This window comes from Pungitius pungitius, chromosome 3, assembly GCF_949316345.1.
Source record: "Pungitius pungitius chromosome 3, fPunPun2.1, whole genome shotgun sequence".
Lineage (NCBI taxonomy): Eukaryota > Metazoa > Chordata > Actinopteri > Perciformes > Gasterosteidae > Pungitius > Pungitius pungitius.
The window spans coordinates 15,211,472-15,232,680 of NC_084902.1; the positions used below are offsets into that span (position 1 = coordinate 15,211,472).

The following is a 21,209-nucleotide window of genomic DNA, read 5'->3' on the forward strand; positions in this document are numbered from 1 at the left end:
CTGTGGCTTTGTGGTTCTCTGACTGAGTCTCCATGGCAGTGGCTTTTTCTCTTGATTGGCCAGCTCCCCAAAATGTGCAGACATTTTTTTTTTTGCGGTTATTGAATGTGTTTTTAAATCCCCCTCCATCAAAAACAAAGTCGCAATATGAAATTGCGCAGAAAAACAAACTTCAAGAAAATATTAACTTCATGTGCCAATATTGTATATTCTGTCCAAGCTGAAAAGTAAGCACAGAAGAGAATTGGATGTGGGAATGATGTACAAGTAGAGATGCGGAATAATTATCATAATATCCCAATTACGGTAGAGCCTGATGCACCCTATGGAGACACACTGAGCTGTGAGAAAGTAGTATATATGGTGATGCTCGGAGCGGGTGGGAAAGACATCGCTCCAGCACAGCTGGAAAGCACATGAAGCAGAATATGAACATTGCTCCCGAGATGTGGTGAGCATTCCAACGCTCGTATGTATGTGGAACATGGAGCCACACTCGCCTTGGAAAGACGGGGCCTGTGGTCTTGGTTAAGGAAATGGTTAATTCCCAGTCTCGGGAGTCCTGCCAAGAACCGCTGGATTCTGTTCGTGATTAAAACACACATGAAAAAGGGGGACTTTGGTGAACGCAAGGAGCCAGTTGATGGTGAAACACTGCTTCTTTCCCATGCAGCGATCCAGGCCGTATTTAGTGAGCGTCACTCTTTGTTTACATGTCCCACTTGCTGTTGATGCTTCTGCTGTGACTTCTGTGTCAAGGTTACAGAGAACTCAGGGCGAAAGGATTTTTCGGAGCAACAACAGAAGAAAAAAAAATGTCTCGGGAACAACTCCAGCAAGAAACGCAGATTAGCATATGTGCATGTAAAAAAAAATAATTAGATAACAAGATACATGTTCACGGTAACAGTGGTAGCATAACTTTTATCAGCTTAAGGGGCTGCGCATATAAATTCCTCCAGTAGTGAGAACAGGATACTAATCCATGGCTAAATGATGTGACTGCAGGGCAAAATTCCTAATCGTGTTTGTTTGTGCTTAATTCCTTCTACACGTGTACAGAGACGACTGCTTGGTTCCAGTTTAGAGTAGATGCTACTGGTGAGAGGATTTTATTGCTTTGCGATGTTGTCGTTTATTCTCCATGTGATACTCTGCTAAAGATTCGCCGTTGTGACAACACTTTGCGCCAAGCGCGGCATTTGTCAGAGTCCCATGGTGATAATGACTGAGGCACATACCAAGTGTGCCTGTTAATTGACACGGGACTGGAGCTCCAGCTTGGTGCCCCCTTCCTAAAGCCGCAGTGTGAATTCCCTCCGCTATATGTTAATGAATCCGGCTGGATAAATGACCCGCGCCAGCACTGCTGCACCCTGGTGCCCTGTTTACGTCTCAATCACAATTAGAGGTGCGCTTTCATGACAAACACACACACATCTTTAAAAAGTGAATGACATGCACAACAAGAAATTATTGGAGGCTGATCCACCGTAACGCGGAGGAAAGAATCCCCACAAGTGACTCATGAAAATATTGATTCGTGCGGTTTCTTTTCTTGGTTTAGTAAGCAGCTGGTCATGCAACAGTGCTCATCGCCACACGCACGCTGGACCTATACCGTTGGCCTCTTAGAAGCTTTTCCCCTCCTGCAGCCATCTACAACATCAACTGGCCTTTGTCAGAGAAAAAGGCATAAAAACTCCACCAGCAAAGGTCGACACAGGTCAGATGCCAAAAACGATAATCTGCGCTCTTGCTGAGATCTTCTAAAGGTCACCTTACGTCTGATGTTTTCTCACTGAGCATGCGGAAGGTCTCCTCGACACCCCCCACCTCACCCAACGCGCACAGCCGATTATCGATCGACCGTCTTCGGCTGAACGCTTTGATTGTTTTAAAACCGCAATGTTCCGTAATGTATCCAACACGAGCTCTCACCATTATCACATGGACGTATTCAGCGTCTGTGCGCCATGCGAGGCGTATCTTCACTTGCGGACAATGGAACAGATGGTGTGAGAGAAGGATTTGTCATGCATGGTTGTCCTGGGCTCGACTCTTTCTCAGCACTTTTTTTTTTTTTTTTTTTTTGGCAGGAGTTTATATGCGTTTCATGCTGCATTCGCCGAGCGTTTAACTGAAGTATAGAGTACCACTGTGGTGCTGGCTCCCACCGAGCCGCCCCCTTCCTGTACTTCCCACTCTAAAACCATTCTTATACATAATCCTGAGTCCTTCATTGTCCGATCCACATTCAGAGAAGGTGTTTTCGGTTCATTGCTTGATAAACAGCGTTATTACTGACTCATGTGAGAGAACTGCTTAAACCAGCAAGAACTGGGGCAGCAAATAAATAATTGTCAATAATGTAGTGTTCATGAATTTTATTTTTTTGTTTATTATACCTACAAAAATGTCCCAAAAATAGTCCCACAGTGCAAGGGGGTGTATTCAAAAGGGTTGTTTTATCCAGCAAACCAACAACACAAAACCCAGAAAAATCACATTTTATTAAAAAAAAAGCAATAACTATTGTTTGATGTGTCTTAAGACTTAATACTTCAATACTTTGAATTCCTTGCTCATACCGGATGCTGGATTAACTATCAGTGGGTATGTGAGCTTTTAAACCCATCAGACATCACACTATCTTATCATTCATCATCTCATTTAGGCTACACAGGAACAGTAGCTTGTGCGCAATAACTGAGCACGTGCAACTCTCAACAGAGATGAGAGAGATTTGCTCACGTGCGGCTTATTACATCATTGACTTTGGACCCAGCGATTTTTTTCTTATTCCCCCAGAGCTTTTTCAATCTACCCTTTAAAAATATTCCTTTTATGTGACATGTCAGGTGAGCTTAAGGGGATCTATTTAAACTGCTCCATTAGGAAGCATTTCCATTCGATCCCCCCTGACCTTTCCCGGGGGAAGCGGCCACATCCCAACCTCAGGGCCCCCCGAAGAGAAGTCCTGTCCTGTCATTGCATCAATACACTGACCGCCTCCAAAGAAGTGCGCGCACGTAGCCCCCGCGTCACCCTGTGCTAATGTCGAGATTTCCACGAGAGGCACGCTGCCTGCAGAGCATCGTCTCGTCTCCGCTTTAATATCCTGAGTGCTATAATCCGCCGGGCCGTGTCTGACCCCGTTGCGTTTCACTCTCGCCGCTCACACTCTCCCCCCGAAATCCTCTACATCACGTTGATGCCCGCCTCTTAACCCCTGCACGCCGCGCTCCTCTGCCCGCACCGAGGCCCTATTGATCAGCTCTTTACCGCGAGGGCGTGCGACAGCTGCTCCCGTTTGACAGCACAGGAATGCTTCCCATGTTGTTGTTAAAAAAAAATAAAAAAAAATAAAAGCAGCGCTCATCATCGTGTGTGCGGAGCCCATCCAGTGGGCGAGGGGCTTTGTTGACTAATTGCCTGGTCGAGGTAAGTGCTCCCCAGCGACCCGGCCTGAGATCTGTCTCGTAAAGCATGTTATTATCAAGCTGTTAATGCCCTCCCACCGCAGAGCTGTGTTTCAGATCCCACACTGTGATACACTCAACCCCCCCCCCCGGGCAGTTTCAGTCAACCTGTACAGTCACTCATTTACCAGTGAGGGGGGACTTTTTGTGTACTGACAGTTGCTCGCTATCTGGTATCAGTGGGTGATGTCATCTAACCATTTGGTCAGGTAACGTCAGAGCTGTTTATTTTGTGTCGAAGCACCGAAACCATGGTGGCCTTGTTTAGTTAAGCTGTAGGGGGGAGGGATGAGGGTCAGAGCTCTCTAATACTGTGTTTACTCTCTCTCTCTCTCTTGCTCTCTGCAAAAGCCGTATTTTTTTTTATCTGTCGTTGCAGCGGTCAAAGACAAATAAAATCCCAGATTACTTCCGGCATATTTCCTATTCGATTTATTAAAGGAAGTCCTCTGGCACTGTTCATAGTAAGAAGCGCTTAAAAATAGGCCATGACGTACTCGGCTGTGTCGTCTATGTTTGCCTCTTTGAAATAGTCAGATAACAAAATGGAGAAGCGGCGTTTTTCCCAGTGTTTCATTCATGGATGAATCATTACAGGGCTGCAGTAAGATGAGAAGATCCGTTTGCAGGCAAACTGATGCATCCCCCCCTGACATTTAAAACGCCTTGATGCTGCTCGAGGGGTGTGTGTGTTATGCTGTGAACCCGGTGTTGGTTCACAGGGCGATGGAGGCAGCTACATTAGGTGGATGCACTTTACCGGTCAAAACTGCGCACAGCCAACCTGTGTTGTGGTTTTTTTCTAACCCACATGGAAAACACAATGCTACCGTGCAGCGGCGCTCGGCCACTACAAACAGCCCGTGGGGGTAGTTAAAAAATATAGTCCCGGATCGGGAAGTTGCCCTAACATAATAAATATTCCTGATGATCATTAACATTTACAGCACAGCAGATGTTACATTGTCCTCCACGAACGGTTGCATTGTAAAAAAAAAAGAATTTGAACCAGATAGTGGCAAATTGGAAGCAGGTCTGATATCCATCTGTTCCAGAGAAGGTCTGGCCCCGCATCTGCAGTCGCGATGTTTGTTCGGAGAGACCGAAGGCAGGGAGAGCCGGTTTGGCAAGCAAGCCACTGTTTACCTCAGCCGATGCATCATCAAATGGTGTCTGGGTTTAAAGCAAATTGCCTGACATGCCGCCCCCGCCCGCCGCCCCCCCCCCCCCGGACACCCCTTCCTCCAAAAAAGCTGTTGCTGCTAAATGAAGGGCCCCCGTCTGGATGTGTTAAAGCCTCCATTGAGATGGCTCCCAGTTATCCAGAATAACTTATTCCATAATGCATTTCTGTTGATAACTCAAGCAAATTGCCAACCGGTTGAGCTCCAAAATACTGAGTGAAAATGTGTTCGACCAGAGAAATAAACAAAGATGATGAAGGGTTTTCGGTGTGCACATACTCCCACCCTCATGTGTGGCCATGAATAGGGGAGCACAGAAGCCTGTAGCATTGCCGTGGGAACTGGGACTGCATTAAACAGTAATTACCCCCAGTGGCTCAAGCCGTGTTTTATCCATCCAGCATCCCCCTTAAGTAACAATGGAGCAAGCAAAGCACATCGAGCACTTGGAGAGGATGCATCTTTATGTGATGCACTTTTAGTCTGCGTTTGGCAAGACGTTTACACCAAAATGCTGTTGATTCATCTGCTTGAATCGCAAAGTGGGAAAGACAAACTGAGGTGTTTCAGATATGACCTATTTGTCTGATTACTATTTCAGTGTCGCGGTTGGACAGGAGCAGGAAATCTTCCTCGTCTGTTGGAAAAAAACACAAGAGAGCAAAGGCCCCGGGGAAAAGGTGAAACTAGTCACTCTCCTCCCATAAAAGCAGATGACATTTATATCCAAGCAGGGTGCAGTTTAGTGGCATCGCATCACACATTTACTGTTTTTCTGTCTTCAAACGGCGACATCTGACTGCCTTTTGGGACTAACAGTGTGCTAAGTTGCCTTGTGCTGCTTTAAATGGAAGACCGTAATGAGTGCCTCTTTTAAAATATGCATTGAGTTCTATTTCTATTTCTTTGCCTTTCTCACACGCAGCACCAAGAGGTGAATTATTCCAAACTTAATTTGACTCACATGACACAACTGGATTCCTTTTGGATGAGCTCGGCCCATAGTAAATGAGCCAACAATTGTCTTTTGAAATATTGTTGGTCGTGGGCCAGTAGAGCGAAGAAAAAAACAAAATACTATAAAATATATGTCTATTGCGTGACGAGCTGCCAAGAAGCAGCTGTCTTTATAAAACATTAAGCTTCCTATGCTTAAGAGATGTCCTAGTTTTCCTTTTTAGGCTTTATGGGTTATTGATTTAAATGTTGAGCATGGTCTGATTTTACATTGTACTGAGGATTAAACAGATGGATGAATGTACTATATTTGAGGTTGAAACGTTAATTTGAGAACTTAAGTGACAAGTGAAAAGTATTAAATGTCAATGTAATGTTTCTGATTCATTTTGGATTATGGGGGAAGGGAAGGAGGCTTGTTCTTCATGTCCGTGTTTGTTTTCACACGTGTGTGAGTACGTCTCTTACCGATTTAATGTGTGTAAAGCAACCAAGGTCTGCTTGTATAGTGTCCGTCAGTATGCAAAAGGATCTCTACTCCTCGCTCGATTTATTACCTCGGAAAACATTGTAAACGTGAGTTTCAACTCCTCTTCAATACAGCTGTTCATTCGGTAAAGGATGGTCCCTCTAAAGTCAAATAGATCATAATGCTAAAGTTTTTTTATTTTATTCAAATAAGATTTGCCATGCACAGTTGTTTGAACTTACCAAGTCCTCGCCTGTCGCGGCACCTTGGGTTACATGAAAAAGTAAACTTCAAAAACATTTCATGTACAGATTACAGAATATTTACACACAAGCCCTCAGCTTTTCTGAACAGTACTCTCTGCGGTGAGGATTGCATTTCTCTGGCTATCGTCCACGCGCCATGGGAGGCCAAATTGACAAAAGGCTGTTATATGGTGTATGACATTGTAGAACATGTGGTGCAATATATGCAAAACAAAACAAAGCACACGCTTTTCCTTGCTGCCTGACAGGCCAGCTCTCATTACAGCTGAATGTCCTGTGCACAGCTCCGTGCCGCGGCCTTAGGAGTCCTTCGCTCAGCGCAGGGCCAGGCGGTATGGCAGCTGTTTGAAAACTTCCCCTTATGTCACCCTTGATCTTGAAGTCTCGGCTCACCTGGTGTGAATCTTCTTTACGTATAGTACCATTTAAAACACTTTCTTATTAAATTAACTGGTACTGTGTGTGTGTGTGTGTATATATACATATATATTGGTTGGTTTTAGCCAGAGGTGTGTTGGAGCACTACCCCCCCCCCCCCCTCCCCCCTCGTCATAGTTGGTACAAAGCACAAGAAGAGGCAAACCACCAGCCGGCCTCTAACCCCCTACAGCAGACCTATAAGTCTCCATTAAGCGTTGCCTTCCTCCCCCCCCCCCCCGTTTTTTTTCTCTTCCCCCTCTGTTTCGCCACCACTGGCTCCTCTAACCCTCACAGAAATCTTCCCTCTCAATGCCTTTCGCATGCATGCGGCTCTTCTCCTCTCTATGCGGCTTTGCCGCACAGTGGTGTAGTCTGTAATTACAGCTCTAGTGTGCTTAGCCAAAGACTCCTCCAGTCCTTGAGTGAAAGGGGTCCCCGTGGACGCCCCTGGCCCCTTCATGGAGGGGGGATTGGGGCTCCGTGGCTGTGTAATTACGCCCATTCCTCTGGTTTCCATTTGCATGAGCTGCTGTTTATTTGGTTCAGTCTGAGTGGGGAGCGTTGGACTCAAAGGAGGAAGAGCAGAATGCGGGAGGGAGAGAGGAAGGGAGGGGCTGCAGCTTTTTTAAACAGACAGTCGCAGCCAGTATTGTTTTAGCAGTAGAGCGGGTGAGGTCTGGCCAGGTACATATTCATGAGTTCTTATAGCCCTCCTGAACAAATCCAACCTTAACCCGCATCGCTCAGACTTGAGATTAAACTTTAACTGGTGTTGTCACACAGTAAATTGTGTTTGCTTTTTCAACACACAAAAAGATCATACGAGCGCCGCCACAACTGGTAATCTAAGCTGTGATAAAATGGAGTAAAGCATTGCCCCTGAGGTGCACAAGGACACAGGTGTTTCTCAAGGTGCAGATGACAAGGCTTCCAGTCATCCCTGTCAAACCGTGTTAGCAAATCAATCTGTCATCGTCAAATTCCCCCCCCCCAAGTTTAAATCCCCCACTGAGAGGGTCTGGCTGATGTGGTCAGAAGGAAATGAAGGATGATGAGCACTCAGTAACTTCAAAAGGTTGTCACTTAGTTTTTTTATATATATATATATATTTATATTGTATGTGATTTGATGTCGCGGGGTGTGCTCGAGCGAAAGTACACAACAATGGATAGAAATTGCCTTTCTCTCGTAACGCGCTGCTCTCCCACCCCGCCGTGAAGATGAAAAGAAAATACATTGTTCGTCTTAATGGTCTTTGAGCCAGAGTCCCAACAAAAATATTCCCTTTCCTCGCGTGTGCATCGTGCCCCTGAGTCCTCTGGCTGACTACCTAGAGTTTTTATGAGAGGAGCAGCTGCTGGCTCGACACTTTGACAGCCTCCACAAACCGCTCCCCTCCCCTCTTCTGTGGATTCATGTACAGTTGAAGATGGACTACACCAGATATTGTATTCAGTGGGTGTATACATAAACCGATCCCTCTTTCACATATTCTTCCACATTTCTAAAGCCCCCTGTGGAAGCTTTATCTCCGATTATCTCAGATAATTATAGCTTGCAGAGGTTGTCGGTCCAGGAAACGGGACATTGTCGGACTTCACCTGGAAAGGAGCATAAATCACAGCTTGAGATAACAAATGTTTGTGGAGGACAACAGTATGCCAGAGCCCTGAGACAGCTGCCGTTGTGGTGGTCAATAAACTTGCAGAGAAAAGCAGCAGAAAACCTTTCCACGTTGAATTTCCGAGGAAAAACATATTTTTGTGGTTTTGTGAATTTGATTATTTCCATAAATGAATCCAAAACCCAAAGCTTTTTAAGTGTACAAAACAGCATAAAAGAAGCAAATCCTCATGTTTAATAAGCTGGAAGATGCAAAGAGTTGCAAATATTTATATAACAAAGGATTTAAGTGATGAATTAATCAATGCAACGTGCTGCCACTGGCAATGACTTAATTGTTTGTGCACTAGATAACATGAGGCTATAGGGACAATGCCAGAATGTATATGCAAAAAGCATCAAGTCAAAAGCCAGGAGGCATGTAAGTAAGGGGTCAGCTTATTCATGAAACAATAAACCACAGGCAAGTTTACACAAGGTCCGTCCTTGCTAATTGACCTTCTATTTTTTTTTTTTTTTTGCCACAAAACTCCCTGCAGGATTAGATAATAGGAGAAGGGACCCTAATTGCTGTGTTTTAAAAAAAATACAAAGGTAGTGTGTGTGTTCCCATTGTTTGGAGTGCTTACACAGGACTCCACTTCTTCTTTTTTTAAATAGCAGCTCCAGGCAGTCATTGAAGTATGCGTGTGTATAAAAAAAGTAATTAAAATTTCAATTGGCAAGCGAGTGTGTTGGTCCAGTAGGTGGAGAGGGGAGTCGGTGGGAGCAGCAAGATGATGACTTGGCTCCACCTCACCGCCCTTGTGCTCCTTCATTAGTGATGCATTGGACCACACTCGGCCCTTCAGAAGCAGTGGACAAAGACGGGGTCGTGTACATCTGCCCATTATGTTAATATCTCCCCCTTTAACACGCCGCTGCCATGTAGCCACTCTTGCCATCGATGTATAGGGAGCAGACGTCGCCCCCTGTGGTGTATGGCGTGTGTGCGGACTGAGTGTTGTGCGTCATGTGATGTGCGTGCCAGTACTACCTAGAAGGCTGAATCAACGTTTTGATTCTTGCTGCATGTACTTGCTATTGACTGGAGTGCTTTGCATGGCCTGTTAATTGTTAATCCTAATTACATGACTTGTTTTTCTTCCCTCTCTTTCTTTTACTTTTAGCTGGCGACGGACAGATGGTGCAGATGGACTACAGCAAGTCCGGCTTCGTGGGCTCACAAGTGGAGCTGCGCTGCATCTTCATCAACAGCAACCCGCCGGTTAAGATCTCCCAGGTCACCTGGCAGAAGGTCCTCAACGGCACCAAGCAGAACGTGGCCATAGCCAACCCGGCCCTCGGCGTGTCCGTCCTGTCGCCCTTCAAGGAGCGCGTGAGCTTCAAGCAGGCGGCTGTCCGCCACCGCACGCCCTCGCTGGAGGACACCACCATCGTGTTCTCCAGCCTGCAGCTGTCCGACGACGCCACCTACATCTGCGAGTATACCACGTTTCCCGCGGGGAACCGTGAGAACACGGTCAACCTCACTGTTTTCGGTAAGGACTTAGTGACACGCAAGCAAAAGCAAAATACAACAATCTTTGTGAAAACATAGGCCCCCTTTAACGTCGTGGTGTAATCTAAAAGGTTTTTGGTCATATATTTTCTTCTTTATCTAGATCAAATGTGTCCCTGCGGTTGTAGTAGCACATACAGTGCTTTTTTTTAAATGTGCTTTTGGCCCATGTATAAATATCTGACTGGTGTAATCAGGAAGTTGCAAACTTTAAATGGTTAACCCTTTCTAAGCTGTTTTATTGATGAGATTTAAGGTCCCATAAAGGCCTGTCAAAAGCACTTATCATAAGTTACCTCAAACCATTTTTTTCTGCTGGCCAGAAGAAGTCACAGCGACTATAAACCTGTCACCTAAATTTGCTTTTCGTTTGACTTCGAGGCAGCCAAAAAAATAACAATTTTGTTCTCAATCAGATAACACTGAGTGAGTCAAAAGCAAAAGGCTCAACGGAAGCACTTTTATAGCTCGATGTTACATTGCCACAGGCTTCTCTGCTAAGTTTGAATTCTGTTGGAACTCCTCAAACCAGGCGCCGTTCCTCTGTTTGCTAAAAGCCGCTGCTGCAGACACCATGTTTACCGTTAAACCTCCCAGTCCAGTGATTGGGTTAACAGCTCCTACAACTATCATGGTTGAGTCCTTCTATTCAGGACCCTGTTGTGTCTACAACGTGCAGCGTTGAGTGGAGACTTGTCATTTGACACCACTCCCAGATCGGCCCATGTGACCTTTTAAACAAAGAACAAATAGACACCGCTGCAGAGAACAGTCAATAAAAATGGCAGGTGGGACAAAAATCAATAAAGTCACATCAGAGGGTGTAATTTTGCTTGAATAAATTCATCTCGTGGAGAGGAAGGAGTGCCTGAGACGTAGTTTGTTTGGGACGAGGGGCAGCTCTGCAAAGGTTGCGTGCTCTCTCTGATTAGACATCTCAGTAGAAATGAAGTGTTAGTGTGTTTTTTTTCTTCATTAAATCCCGTTAAGAGAATGAAAGCACTTGGCTGAAGTAGTCCCTTGTTGCCGAGGCTTCTTGTCAGCTCCGATTTCCCATTTTGTGTCACCGACGCTCCCAGATCTTTCTTAAGGCTCCCGCGGCTCAGTGAACGTCTGGAACCTGCGTGCAGATAACCAAGCGGCGGCAGCCAAAGAGGCCTCTTCACGGCCCATCTCTTTCAGCTGTGCATTCGCTCAAGCCGGCCTTTGATGTGCTAAAAGTAGATGGCTAATTTGCAACTGACAAAAGGATTCAAATTGGATGACTGTGCATTTGGTAGGCAAGTGGGTTCTACGTGTCTGAGAGCTTTGACAACGGCTTTGGCTTTAAAGAAGGAAAGAGGCAAAACTTTGCACGGTTTGTGCTAGAACCCCGATGCCATCTAATCCCCTTATTCTGATTTACTTTGAATATCTGATTAAAGGGGAAGTAGACAGGAAATGAAAGAAAACACACACATCTCAGCTTTATGAGCTCTAATTATCATTAAGTAACTCGATTTTGCTTTGTCCCCACCTCTCCACAGCTCGACCCATGACACGTATGACCTTGACGACGCCCACGATTGTGGCCAGGGCCTCCAAACGCAAGATGACCGTTGCCACTTGCCTGTCCGCCAATGGGAAGCCCCAGAGCGAGATCAAATGGGAAACCAGGTTGAAGGGCGAAGCCACTTTCCAGGAGACGCGCAATCAAAACGGGACGGTGACGGTGCGGAGCAACTACGTGGTGGTGCCGAGCCGCGAGACCCACAAGCAGAAGCTCACGTGCATCGTCACGTACCGGAGTGAAAGGATCACAGACAGCGTGGTGCTCAACGTGCAGTGTAAGCACCGGTTCTACAAAGCTCCCGTGATAAAAAAACAACATGTGTTAAAAGCTGACTTTTAAGTGTCTGTGCTTTTGCAAAAAACCTGTGTGAATCTAGAGTGCCCTAAAACTTTGAAGCAAGGCAACCCAGCCAGGTCTTTTTGTGGTCCGCCCACATCCAAAAACATGTTATGTTTTTGGATGTGGGCGGATGTTTTATATGTTTTATAACAGTATGTTTAACGAGCCAATGATATCATAATCTAGTGTGTTTTGCTTCCTGCTTCAATAGTACACATTTCACAAAAGTTTACAGTAAACAAAGGACCTCTTGCAAACACAGCTATTTTATTTGAATGAGCAGAAAAGCAGAGTAGATACCAGACCTCTACTAAGAAAATGTTCATTGAAAATAAAACTATTTGACTGGCTTTGGAATAATTCTCAAAAAAATCAAATTTCTAAAGTAATAACGCTTTGAAAGTATGCTGCATTTTCTGCTAGATCAGGCTCTCCTATGAAGGTGTTTTCTAGATATGTGCTGGATTAGCTCCCTACTAGTTTTGTAGTTTGCTCCCACAGAGGTACAGTGACATTTTGGTTGTTGTTGTGAAGCGAAGAACTCATTTCACTGTTCCTCCTTTCCAGACGAACCTGTGGTGACGATTGAGGGCTTTGATAAAAACTGGTTCCTGAACCGTCAGAATGTTCAGCTGACCTGCAGAGCTGATGCCAACCCCCCTGTCACCATCTACCAGTGGAAACTGTGAGTGCAGCTGAACTCTAACAAAACCCATTCAGGCTCTGAAAACAAGACGCGTTGCTACTTGTCGTTTCTCTCATGTTGGAACAAAAAAAAAAAAAAAAAAGACAGGGCTCCATAGTAAAATAGCTTTATTTTATGGAAGAGCCATGCCAACATTTGTTTCAAGTACTAAAAACAAATATGTATTTATACACTAAATACATATGCAAGGAAGTAATCTGCAAAGATCAAAAACACTCCCTTCATCCTCTTGAGAAATGTGTTTCTGTTTGTTTGTTTGTTTGTTTTTGAGACGTGTAATGAAGATAAGACCCGTACCCGAGGCAGAGCACAATGTTCCATTGCACACGCCCATATCTGCGTGGCCGCATGAACGCAAACAAAACGCTCTTTACTTCGCTTTCGGGCGTCGCTTTGTAGGAAGGGGCCGGCATGCAGGTAGAGAGTGCTCCTGAAAGGTCCATTGTTGGTGCCGGGGGGGGGAAGTGGAAGCCGAGGATTATGCCGGCATACTGCTAGGCAGACGTCACTGTTTTCTTGCCTCGGTGTCTCTTGCTAGAAACAAAACAGAGATACTAACGTGTTTTAATGCCTGCAGGAATCGCCAAATAAGCCTCGGTTTGATCTGCCCATGAGTAATTCTATGGAAGATGATTGTGTCGAAATGATCTGTGGTATACATTTGGGCACTGAGACCACTAGAATGAAACTAGAGTGTTTGCTGAAATTTTGCAGGCATCAAACTCGGATGGAATATATCATTTGCTAAAAAAATTGCAAAAGTCTGTTCAGCTCTCCGAATACAAATTAACTTTTGTGAGCGTATCACTCTTCTAAATTATCGTATTATGCGGTAAAATTGAGAGATAAATGTGGCAATTTGTCGTGTAATTGCTCAGTGAAGGCAGGGTTGAGAAATATGTCATTGGACTCGAGTGGATGTGGATTAATAGACCATTGTGGCCTCATTGTATCTACTCCAAGGGCCACTGTTGGATTTTAATGAGGCATGGGGAGTTTTTCCTCCCTCCCCCATTTTTCCCGTATGCATAGTAGATTTAACACCGAGGGCAGAAAACACCGAAACAGAAGAGCAACTAGAAAAGATTTGACCTGCTTGTCTTTTTTTTACATTCTGTTTTTTATCCGAGGCAAAAAGATATTCAGGGAGTTAGCGGACGATAGGGAGAGAAGAGGAGGAGGTTGAAGAGATGTGATCTAGAAAGACGAGGACGCTGTGTTGACGGATAGGAGGGGACGGCCATTGCTGCACTTAAAACGAGATGCCAAATCTGTTGTGAAGGTTCCCCTGGGCTCCACTGTGGAGGTCAGCACAAGGCTGTGACGGAAGGATCCGGAACAAGCCGGCAGGATCGCGTCACACTCAACCACACACACAAACACACACAAACACACACAAGAGGTGCAGCCAATTCCAATGAATAGGAATGCCTCTGGTACAGATACACATTATTCTCATAGAGAAGCTATTGTATTGTATCCATCTATTTCAATGAGAGCCCAAGTTTGTATCTTTTTGGCTATTTGCATTCAGTTGGGAGTGCGGCGGGCCTTGGAATAAGCTACTACAATCTCGGAAAAAAAAAATTTGAATCTTTTTGTCCGAGAGCACGTAGCCAGAGCATTAAAACACACACCATGTTTGAACTTTGTTGTTTGATTTGTAAATGTTTGTTTGTAGGGCTTGCTAGTATCTGCCTAGTGGGCTTCAGGAATATTAACTAAGTAGGGGAAAGGAGGATCGAAGAGTTCACAAATAACTAATTCACTTCAGATCTTCGCCCCAACAGCGTTGTGTCTTACCCTGAAAGGGAACACTGGGGCTCACACATCTTCTCCCTCCACGGTCTGCCGTCAATTGCTCCGAGCTATCGGACTGTGTGAATGAAAAGGAGGTTTTGTCACTGCTGCTTTTTGCAGTGTGATCACTCGTAATATGGTTTGGGTTTTTCCGATACCAGTGCTGAAATGATTTTAAAAAATGATTCTAAAACAATACCGGGGCCTAAACTGATTCTTTTTTTTAAAGCACAAAACGATGACGACGAATCGTCCGGCGGTTACATGATCTGTTGTTAGCTGCTACCAGGACGCAGTCATCAGAGTAGTGTAAATAAATTATTTAAATATCAGGCAGCAAGAGGAAGCGCCAAATTCCGCGAAGCGGATATGTAGGGCACCGGTTTTTGGTACCCAACCCTAGTGACTCCACTGTAATTAGCTAGCTCACATATCTCTATCTGGAAAATGGGATGCAACTATTCATGTTGATTAAAGGCCAATGTGAAGGAACTGTTGGTTCATTTCCCCTGTAGCTGTTCATGACACTTACTAATGCCCCCCCCTTAAATTACATTTCAGTCGGGTGTATTGACCTTTCATTTAACATAAGCAGTATGTATTTAATATGTTTTCTGCGGCGCCTCAAAGACAATAAAAGCTCACATTAGGAATTAAATGAATGTAGGGACGCTCTCAGGCCGAGTAAACAGATGGCTGTTGGATCCTTTCATGATACTTATTTCTTAGTTTGAAGCATAAAAACCTGTCGATGGATATTGCAATCTCCCCTAATCCGTCACTCACGCCCAATGTGAATTATCTGATTAGACCTGATAACAAGTTACAGTGAAGTTTGAACCATTACATTTTTTTTCTCTGTTTACAAGGTTAGAATTGCTGCATCTTCGGCTCCCCACACACACACACACACACACACACACACATTCAGATGTGTCACGCAAATGCTCTGGATCTGTGGTGAATCACAGCCAACCTTTCATTTCTGGATGAAATCAATTGGGCTTTGCAGAACTCAGCCTTTGATAGCGCCTCACCAGGTAACGGATTATTGAATCGTGACATTCTGTATTGCATAACGCGCTACAACGGCGTCAGGGATGGCTTTGTGTAGCTACAGGAGTAAAAAAACATCTATACTTTTGAGTCCTCGGACTCTGACTGATAATTTGAATTCAGCCACATAAGGATCAGCAGTTTCTAATCGCAATTTCACGAAAGATTGATTAACAAATAGCCCGTCACTGTATATATTCCCCCCTGTCATCAAGGAGCCTTGTTGAAAGGCTGCTTAGCCTAAGTGCTTGGCGTTAGGCCGATGTTGGCGTGAGACCACATTTCATCGTCTCCCTGCAGTGTCTTTTTTGTTTTTCTCTGGCGGCAGTAAATGGAGCATCACATTGTTTTTAATGTCCCCCGCACACCAGCGGCTCACAAAATGTCTCTCTGACACAGAGCGGGGCCCCGCAGTGAAGGAAGGAAGGTCTTTGCTGCGTCTTTATTGTTCAAAGAAAACCAATGTCACCAGCACAGAGCTCACCGCGATCAGACCGGAGCACCGCTCAATACCGCCACAGTCGCGTCTGTAGCCCTACTTAAATCCATTCAGTGCAGCCGATGAAGCTGATCGAAGGGGAAGTCGACAGGAAACGTCTAACTGTCACGGAATTTGATACACCCCCCCCCCCCCCCCCCCTCCCAAGCTTCCAGGCTCCATGAAAACGGCTCGGGATAATAGAACGGACGGGTGCGGCACGCTCGTGCTCTGTGACCTCAGAAGTGTGCTGACCTGATCAAAGGATATAAGCAAGCCAGAGCTGGGTGTAGAGATACAGCCGACCATGAAGACAAACACCTCGGGGCGGAAGAGAGCCGGCTCCAGTTCTCATCGACAGCTCGGCATTTGTGCTGGATTCCGAATTTATCGCTTGATCACCTGCCTCTCGTGACGGCTCCCCTGAGCTTTTGAATCCAGCCGTGTTAAAGGAAAAAAGGAGCCCCCCCTTCACCCCCACCCTGCTCTCCTCACCCTCCTACTGCTGTATGTTCTGTATCCCACATGCCAAGAGAAAAAGGCCCGTGTCCTCAGGCATCCAGTGTGTCTTACCTGTTTGAACCTGCTGGGATTCTCCATCTTCAAAATTGTGTTTGGACTGGATGGCTGAAATGTAGCGCTGTCAAATATTTCTGGTGTTCATCTCACCCTCTCGCATCCAGGTTTTTGTTTTGCACTAGAAGCTCTATTTCCCATGGACTTTGAATTGCTTTGCAGCTCCCGGGAAAGGGATTTTATCTCATTTTTTCCCTGCTAAGGTGTGGTGTAACTCTTTTCAGTGTTTTCATTATTGCCTCTCTTTCTCTCCCTCTATCTATCTATCTATCTATCTATCTATCTATCTATCTATTACCACAGGTTGAACGGCTCCCTGCCCAGCAATGTGGAGATCAAAAACAACACCCTGTTCTTCAAGGGGCCGGTGACCTACGACCTGGCCGGCACGTACGTGTGCGACGCCACCAACGGCATCGGGACTCGCACCGGCATCGTGGACGTCAACATCACAGGTAGTCCGATGGCGGCTCCCGTTCTCTTGTCTCCTCCGTAGCTCTGGCATGGCTCGCATCAATACAGTACCCCTGCTCGGAAACGATAGACGTAGCAATCGAAACGCACATACGCGCACAAGTACCGGCGTGATTGCAGCACGCCGCTTGTGTGTCCGCGGCGCTGTTTGCGACGCTGTTCCCAACTGGCTGGCCGCGCGGCTGGGAACCCTCCCCCCCCCCCCCCTCCTTGAAAGTCCTCCGTATTTGTGTAGCCGGGCTCCACACATACACACTGCGAGAACACAACAGCATCCCACTTCCACCCTGCCCTTGTTACGCACCCATGTGTGGGAGCGATTCAAAGCAGGACTATTATTGGTGCCTGAGATAACATCAAGGAAATAAGTGTAGGTTTAAGGTGAGGGTACTGTATTGGTCATAAATAGCTTGCATCATGCTCACATCTCTCCCAGCAGTCCCGCGCCTCTTTCTTTGTAGCCGAGGTTCATTCTTTTTGTCTCTTCTGTCTGCAAACTGCTGAACAAAACTGAACCAGTAATCACCGGCACACAAGCACTGCGGTCCCTCCATAGGAGGAGATGATATTTGTCACAAAGAGACTTTCCTCTTTAAGTACACCAGATATGCTGTGTGTTCTACTATTGTCACAGTCATCTTCTACTGGTCCCAGCTGTGTGTGTGTGTGTGTGTGTGGTATTGGGTGACTGTCACAGTTTTGCTCTGGTCCGACTGGAAAGCTGTTGTTTTTTTTTCTTCTTATCACTTCACTCTTTGTGCTGCTGGGTTTCTGGGAGGCGGGGGTGTTCTAACTCGCATTGCTTTGCATGTTGACTCATGTTGCTTCCCTGGGAACGCTGCTCTTGGTGTGAAGTGAACAGCTGTGCCTTACAGTGTCAATGCATTTCTCTTGCTCTGTTTCCCCTCTTTCAGTGTGTTATTCTCTACTGGCAAAACGGAAGGCTGGGACAAAGCCCCTGTGTTAGGATGTGATGTCATTCCCTGCCTTGTGAGAAGTTGCCCACCATTTGTTGACTAGTTAGTAGTGTGTTAATAGAACTCTGAAATGAGCAGCCTATACTTATCATGCAGGAAGGTGAGGAAGCAATCTAGTGTCAGGAAATCACCCAGTGCCAGCTCTTATTGAGTAATTGTGTTACAAAGAGATATTTTGGTATAAAGTACTGCCTGCCTTTTGGAAAGGCAAAACAAAGGCACCAAAGTCATTTTCTATTTCCGCTTTTTCATTGATTGCTTAAATTAACAAACCCTGTTGCTATTGTCCCTGCGGTCTTTCTGTTTATTCTCACCATTTGTCCTTATAATTGTATCGAGTCAGTGAGGTGAATAATGCGTGGGTACAATAATCTGCACACATTCACTTTCAAATTGAGTCTCAATGCAAAATTTGAATCTCTTGTCTTTTTTCCCCATTGTTTTCTTCAAGCCATGTTTTCAGGTTATGTAGCAACAGGTTAAAGGATATGCAATCATTTTCTTTGAAGAACACTCTCTTGGGTCTCAGCGGGATGTAGGCTAAATGTCTCCTTGTGCATGTTTACTGTAATTAATACACTTAGTTATTACTTATAATTCAGAGACCTAGAATTTTTCAATAATGAAACGTGCATTTCTACATGCAACTTGATTGTCGCTTTTCCTGGAAATAACTCCATCCTAAATGTGTGTAGTTCATGTATCGTCATGTCGACACATTTGTACTCTATTAGCTGGCTGGATGCTACTCTTTTAAAGACAGCTTCTAGCTAGAACAATACAGGCTTCAACTTTGGCTTTGTTTCCTGATGGAAGCTTTTTAAAATCTTTCATCTGGAACTTTCTCCGGCCTCTACCTAGAACCGAACACACTGGGTTATAGTGTAAGGGAACCCTTCCTGTGTTATAATGGTTCCTTTCAAAGCCCTCTCTCGGGATTCAACCCTCCGAAGGTACGAGGCAAAAACCTGGGATCCATTTTATGTTTCCACAGTATTCCTGAAGAACACTCCCAGGGTGTCACAGTCACAATCTTTGGGGGGGGGATTTTAGGGACTACCCATAAAACCGCCTTAAGCCCGGGTTTACTTTCACTTGTGCGCCTGCTGCCATGAGAACCATATCCAGCAGTCCTAGGCTTTGACATGCTCATAAAAGGGCAATGCCAATGTTCACACTCAGGGGTCCCTACCCAATTTTTGGGGGGAAGAGCTTTTTTGAAGCAAGCTCAACTGCAGCCTTCGCTAATTCCGTTGCGGAGCGGATTTCAATTCAGCCGAGCTCTGCAGTAACATTATACAGTTAAATGAGGACAGCTCCTGGCTGTATGAGCAAAGGGTCCTCACAGAAGTCTTAAAATAAAATGTAAACTCCAAATGATCAAGGTTCACAATCCCAAATGTTTGGCGTGTGTTTGCTTGGAAGACCCATGATATCAACAAAGCTTTTATTTCAAAAACGCATGATTTAAAAGCCAATGTTTCTGGTTATAAATTTAGCTTCCAACTGAGAACGCTATTGGAAAAATGATTTCTGTGTAGCTGCAGGTGGTGTTAAATGGCAAAAGTCCAGATTTTCTCTTTAGGATGCACTCCCAAATGGTCCCATAAAAGCCTTAAAAATATGTTGCTGGTTCTCATGGTAACCCTGTCAAGTTAAATTTAGAAGACCTGTCCGTCCCATCCTGAATCACCTCACAACTTTCAGAAGCTCACAAACTGCTATAGTGGGCCGTCATCCATTAATGGTCTGTTGCTTTGAGCTGCTGAGAGGAGTCCAGCAGCATCATGTAGAAACAGGAGCACAGCTGTCCTGCCCTTGTGTCTGATGCAGGTCCAACATGGATACATTACAGTGGGATCATACGACCCTTGCACTCTTTGCTGATGCTGTGAAATGCTAGCCTCTGCTTGTCTTAAGCAGGCCTGTCAGCGTATTCTCCTGCGCCACCACGGGAACATCATCGAGCTCCCAGGATGGGTGCAAGAGGAACTCTGCCTCTTTAGAAGACATTTCTGTGAAAGTGCATCCGATTGTGGTAGACTTAGCATCCGTTGTGAAGTTCTGATTGAAATAGGCTTTTCCCCTCTAATTCTTTCAAGTGCTCTGTGCAGCTTTGACATTGGCGGCGCGTAATGATCCGGTGGGGGTAAAGCAGTATGCTGATGCTTCATTAAATTAACTTCAAAGAGCATCTTTGTGCCTCCCAACAGCCTCAGACGTGGCAGGTGAGAGATCCCCCCGCTGGCTGCTGTTCAAGGCTGCAGCATCGTTCCTCGGCAATGCTCGCTGTGTTCTCTGCAGAGAAGGAAGGTGACCACGGCGACAGCTGCAGCACACTTTTTCAGCTGTTTGCAGAGCAACCAGAGCTGACAGTCTCTGGACTTGTGCTGAAAGTGAAGTGGTTGTTTCTTTTCTGTGTTAGAGGGCACATCTAATTGGTTTTGGTCTGGAGAGTTCTAGGTTTTTGGAGTTAACAATGCTGTCCTTTCATAGCCAGCAGTACGCTTTGACAAACCTACGGTGTTCTATCAAGAACCTAGATGTACCAGAATGCACTACTGCACTACATTATGCATGGGTTTGGTAGGAGCCGTGTTTTTCTTTTTTACCATTTTGAAGTTTAGATTGACACGGCAATATACGCCTGCCAGGGAAAGCAACCCGCTTCCCAGTGTCAGGAAGATAAAATATCTGTGACAACTTGTTTGTATCACATTAAAAAGCTATTTTCTCCCACTGGGGAACAACACTGATGGAGCACTTAAGGAAGGCGCATTTTAATCAAGCCCCTCAGTTTTGCCTGGACAGACTTGCGGGAGCCGCGTAACTGTCACCTCAGATAGCGGGGGCCACGGAGCACCTTGTTTCAATTAGTTTGGGGATGGTGTTCGCTGTGGAGATGGCATTGACTACGCTAAGTCACATGGGCCGAGGCGGCTTTCTCCAAGGACACGTGTTCCGCGGATATGGTGTCGCTTGTCAGAATCTAATGAGCCACTCTCCTGTTTTAATCAATTCCTCCTCTCGGAGAGAAAATAAAAGAGGTGAAAGAGGAAGTTTGAGGGGAAAAAGAAACAGGACAAGCGAGGGAGGAGTAGGTAACTACGGCGAGACAGCTCCTCTCGATGGGTGTCCTCCTGGCGAACACGTCCCTCATTCATATTCAGTCCAGAAATCTCCTGAGGGAAAGTTGACGAGTCGTCAGATCTGATTAATCAGCGGATTACTTGCGGGCATCCGAGGCCATGTAAAAAAAACATTGAGACAATTAAGCACCCTCGCAAT

At 45.5% G+C, this 21,209-nt stretch overlaps 1 protein-coding gene across 1 annotated transcript in view; it reads left to right on the forward strand.

Moving 5' to 3' along the window:
- The window catches only part of nectin1b (nectin cell adhesion molecule 1b), a 69,175-nt gene that overhangs the window by 36,269 nt on the left and 11,697 nt on the right, over positions 1–21,209 (forward strand). Inside the window, exons 2-5 of the mRNA XM_037479805.2 lie at positions 9,572–9,943; positions 11,490–11,789; positions 12,422–12,539; positions 16,774–16,925. Of these exons, the coding sequence (XP_037335702.1) occupies positions 9,572–9,943; positions 11,490–11,789; positions 12,422–12,539; positions 16,774–16,925 (942 nt within the window). The remainder of the gene's footprint in view (positions 1–9,571; positions 9,944–11,489; positions 11,790–12,421; positions 12,540–16,773; positions 16,926–21,209) is intronic.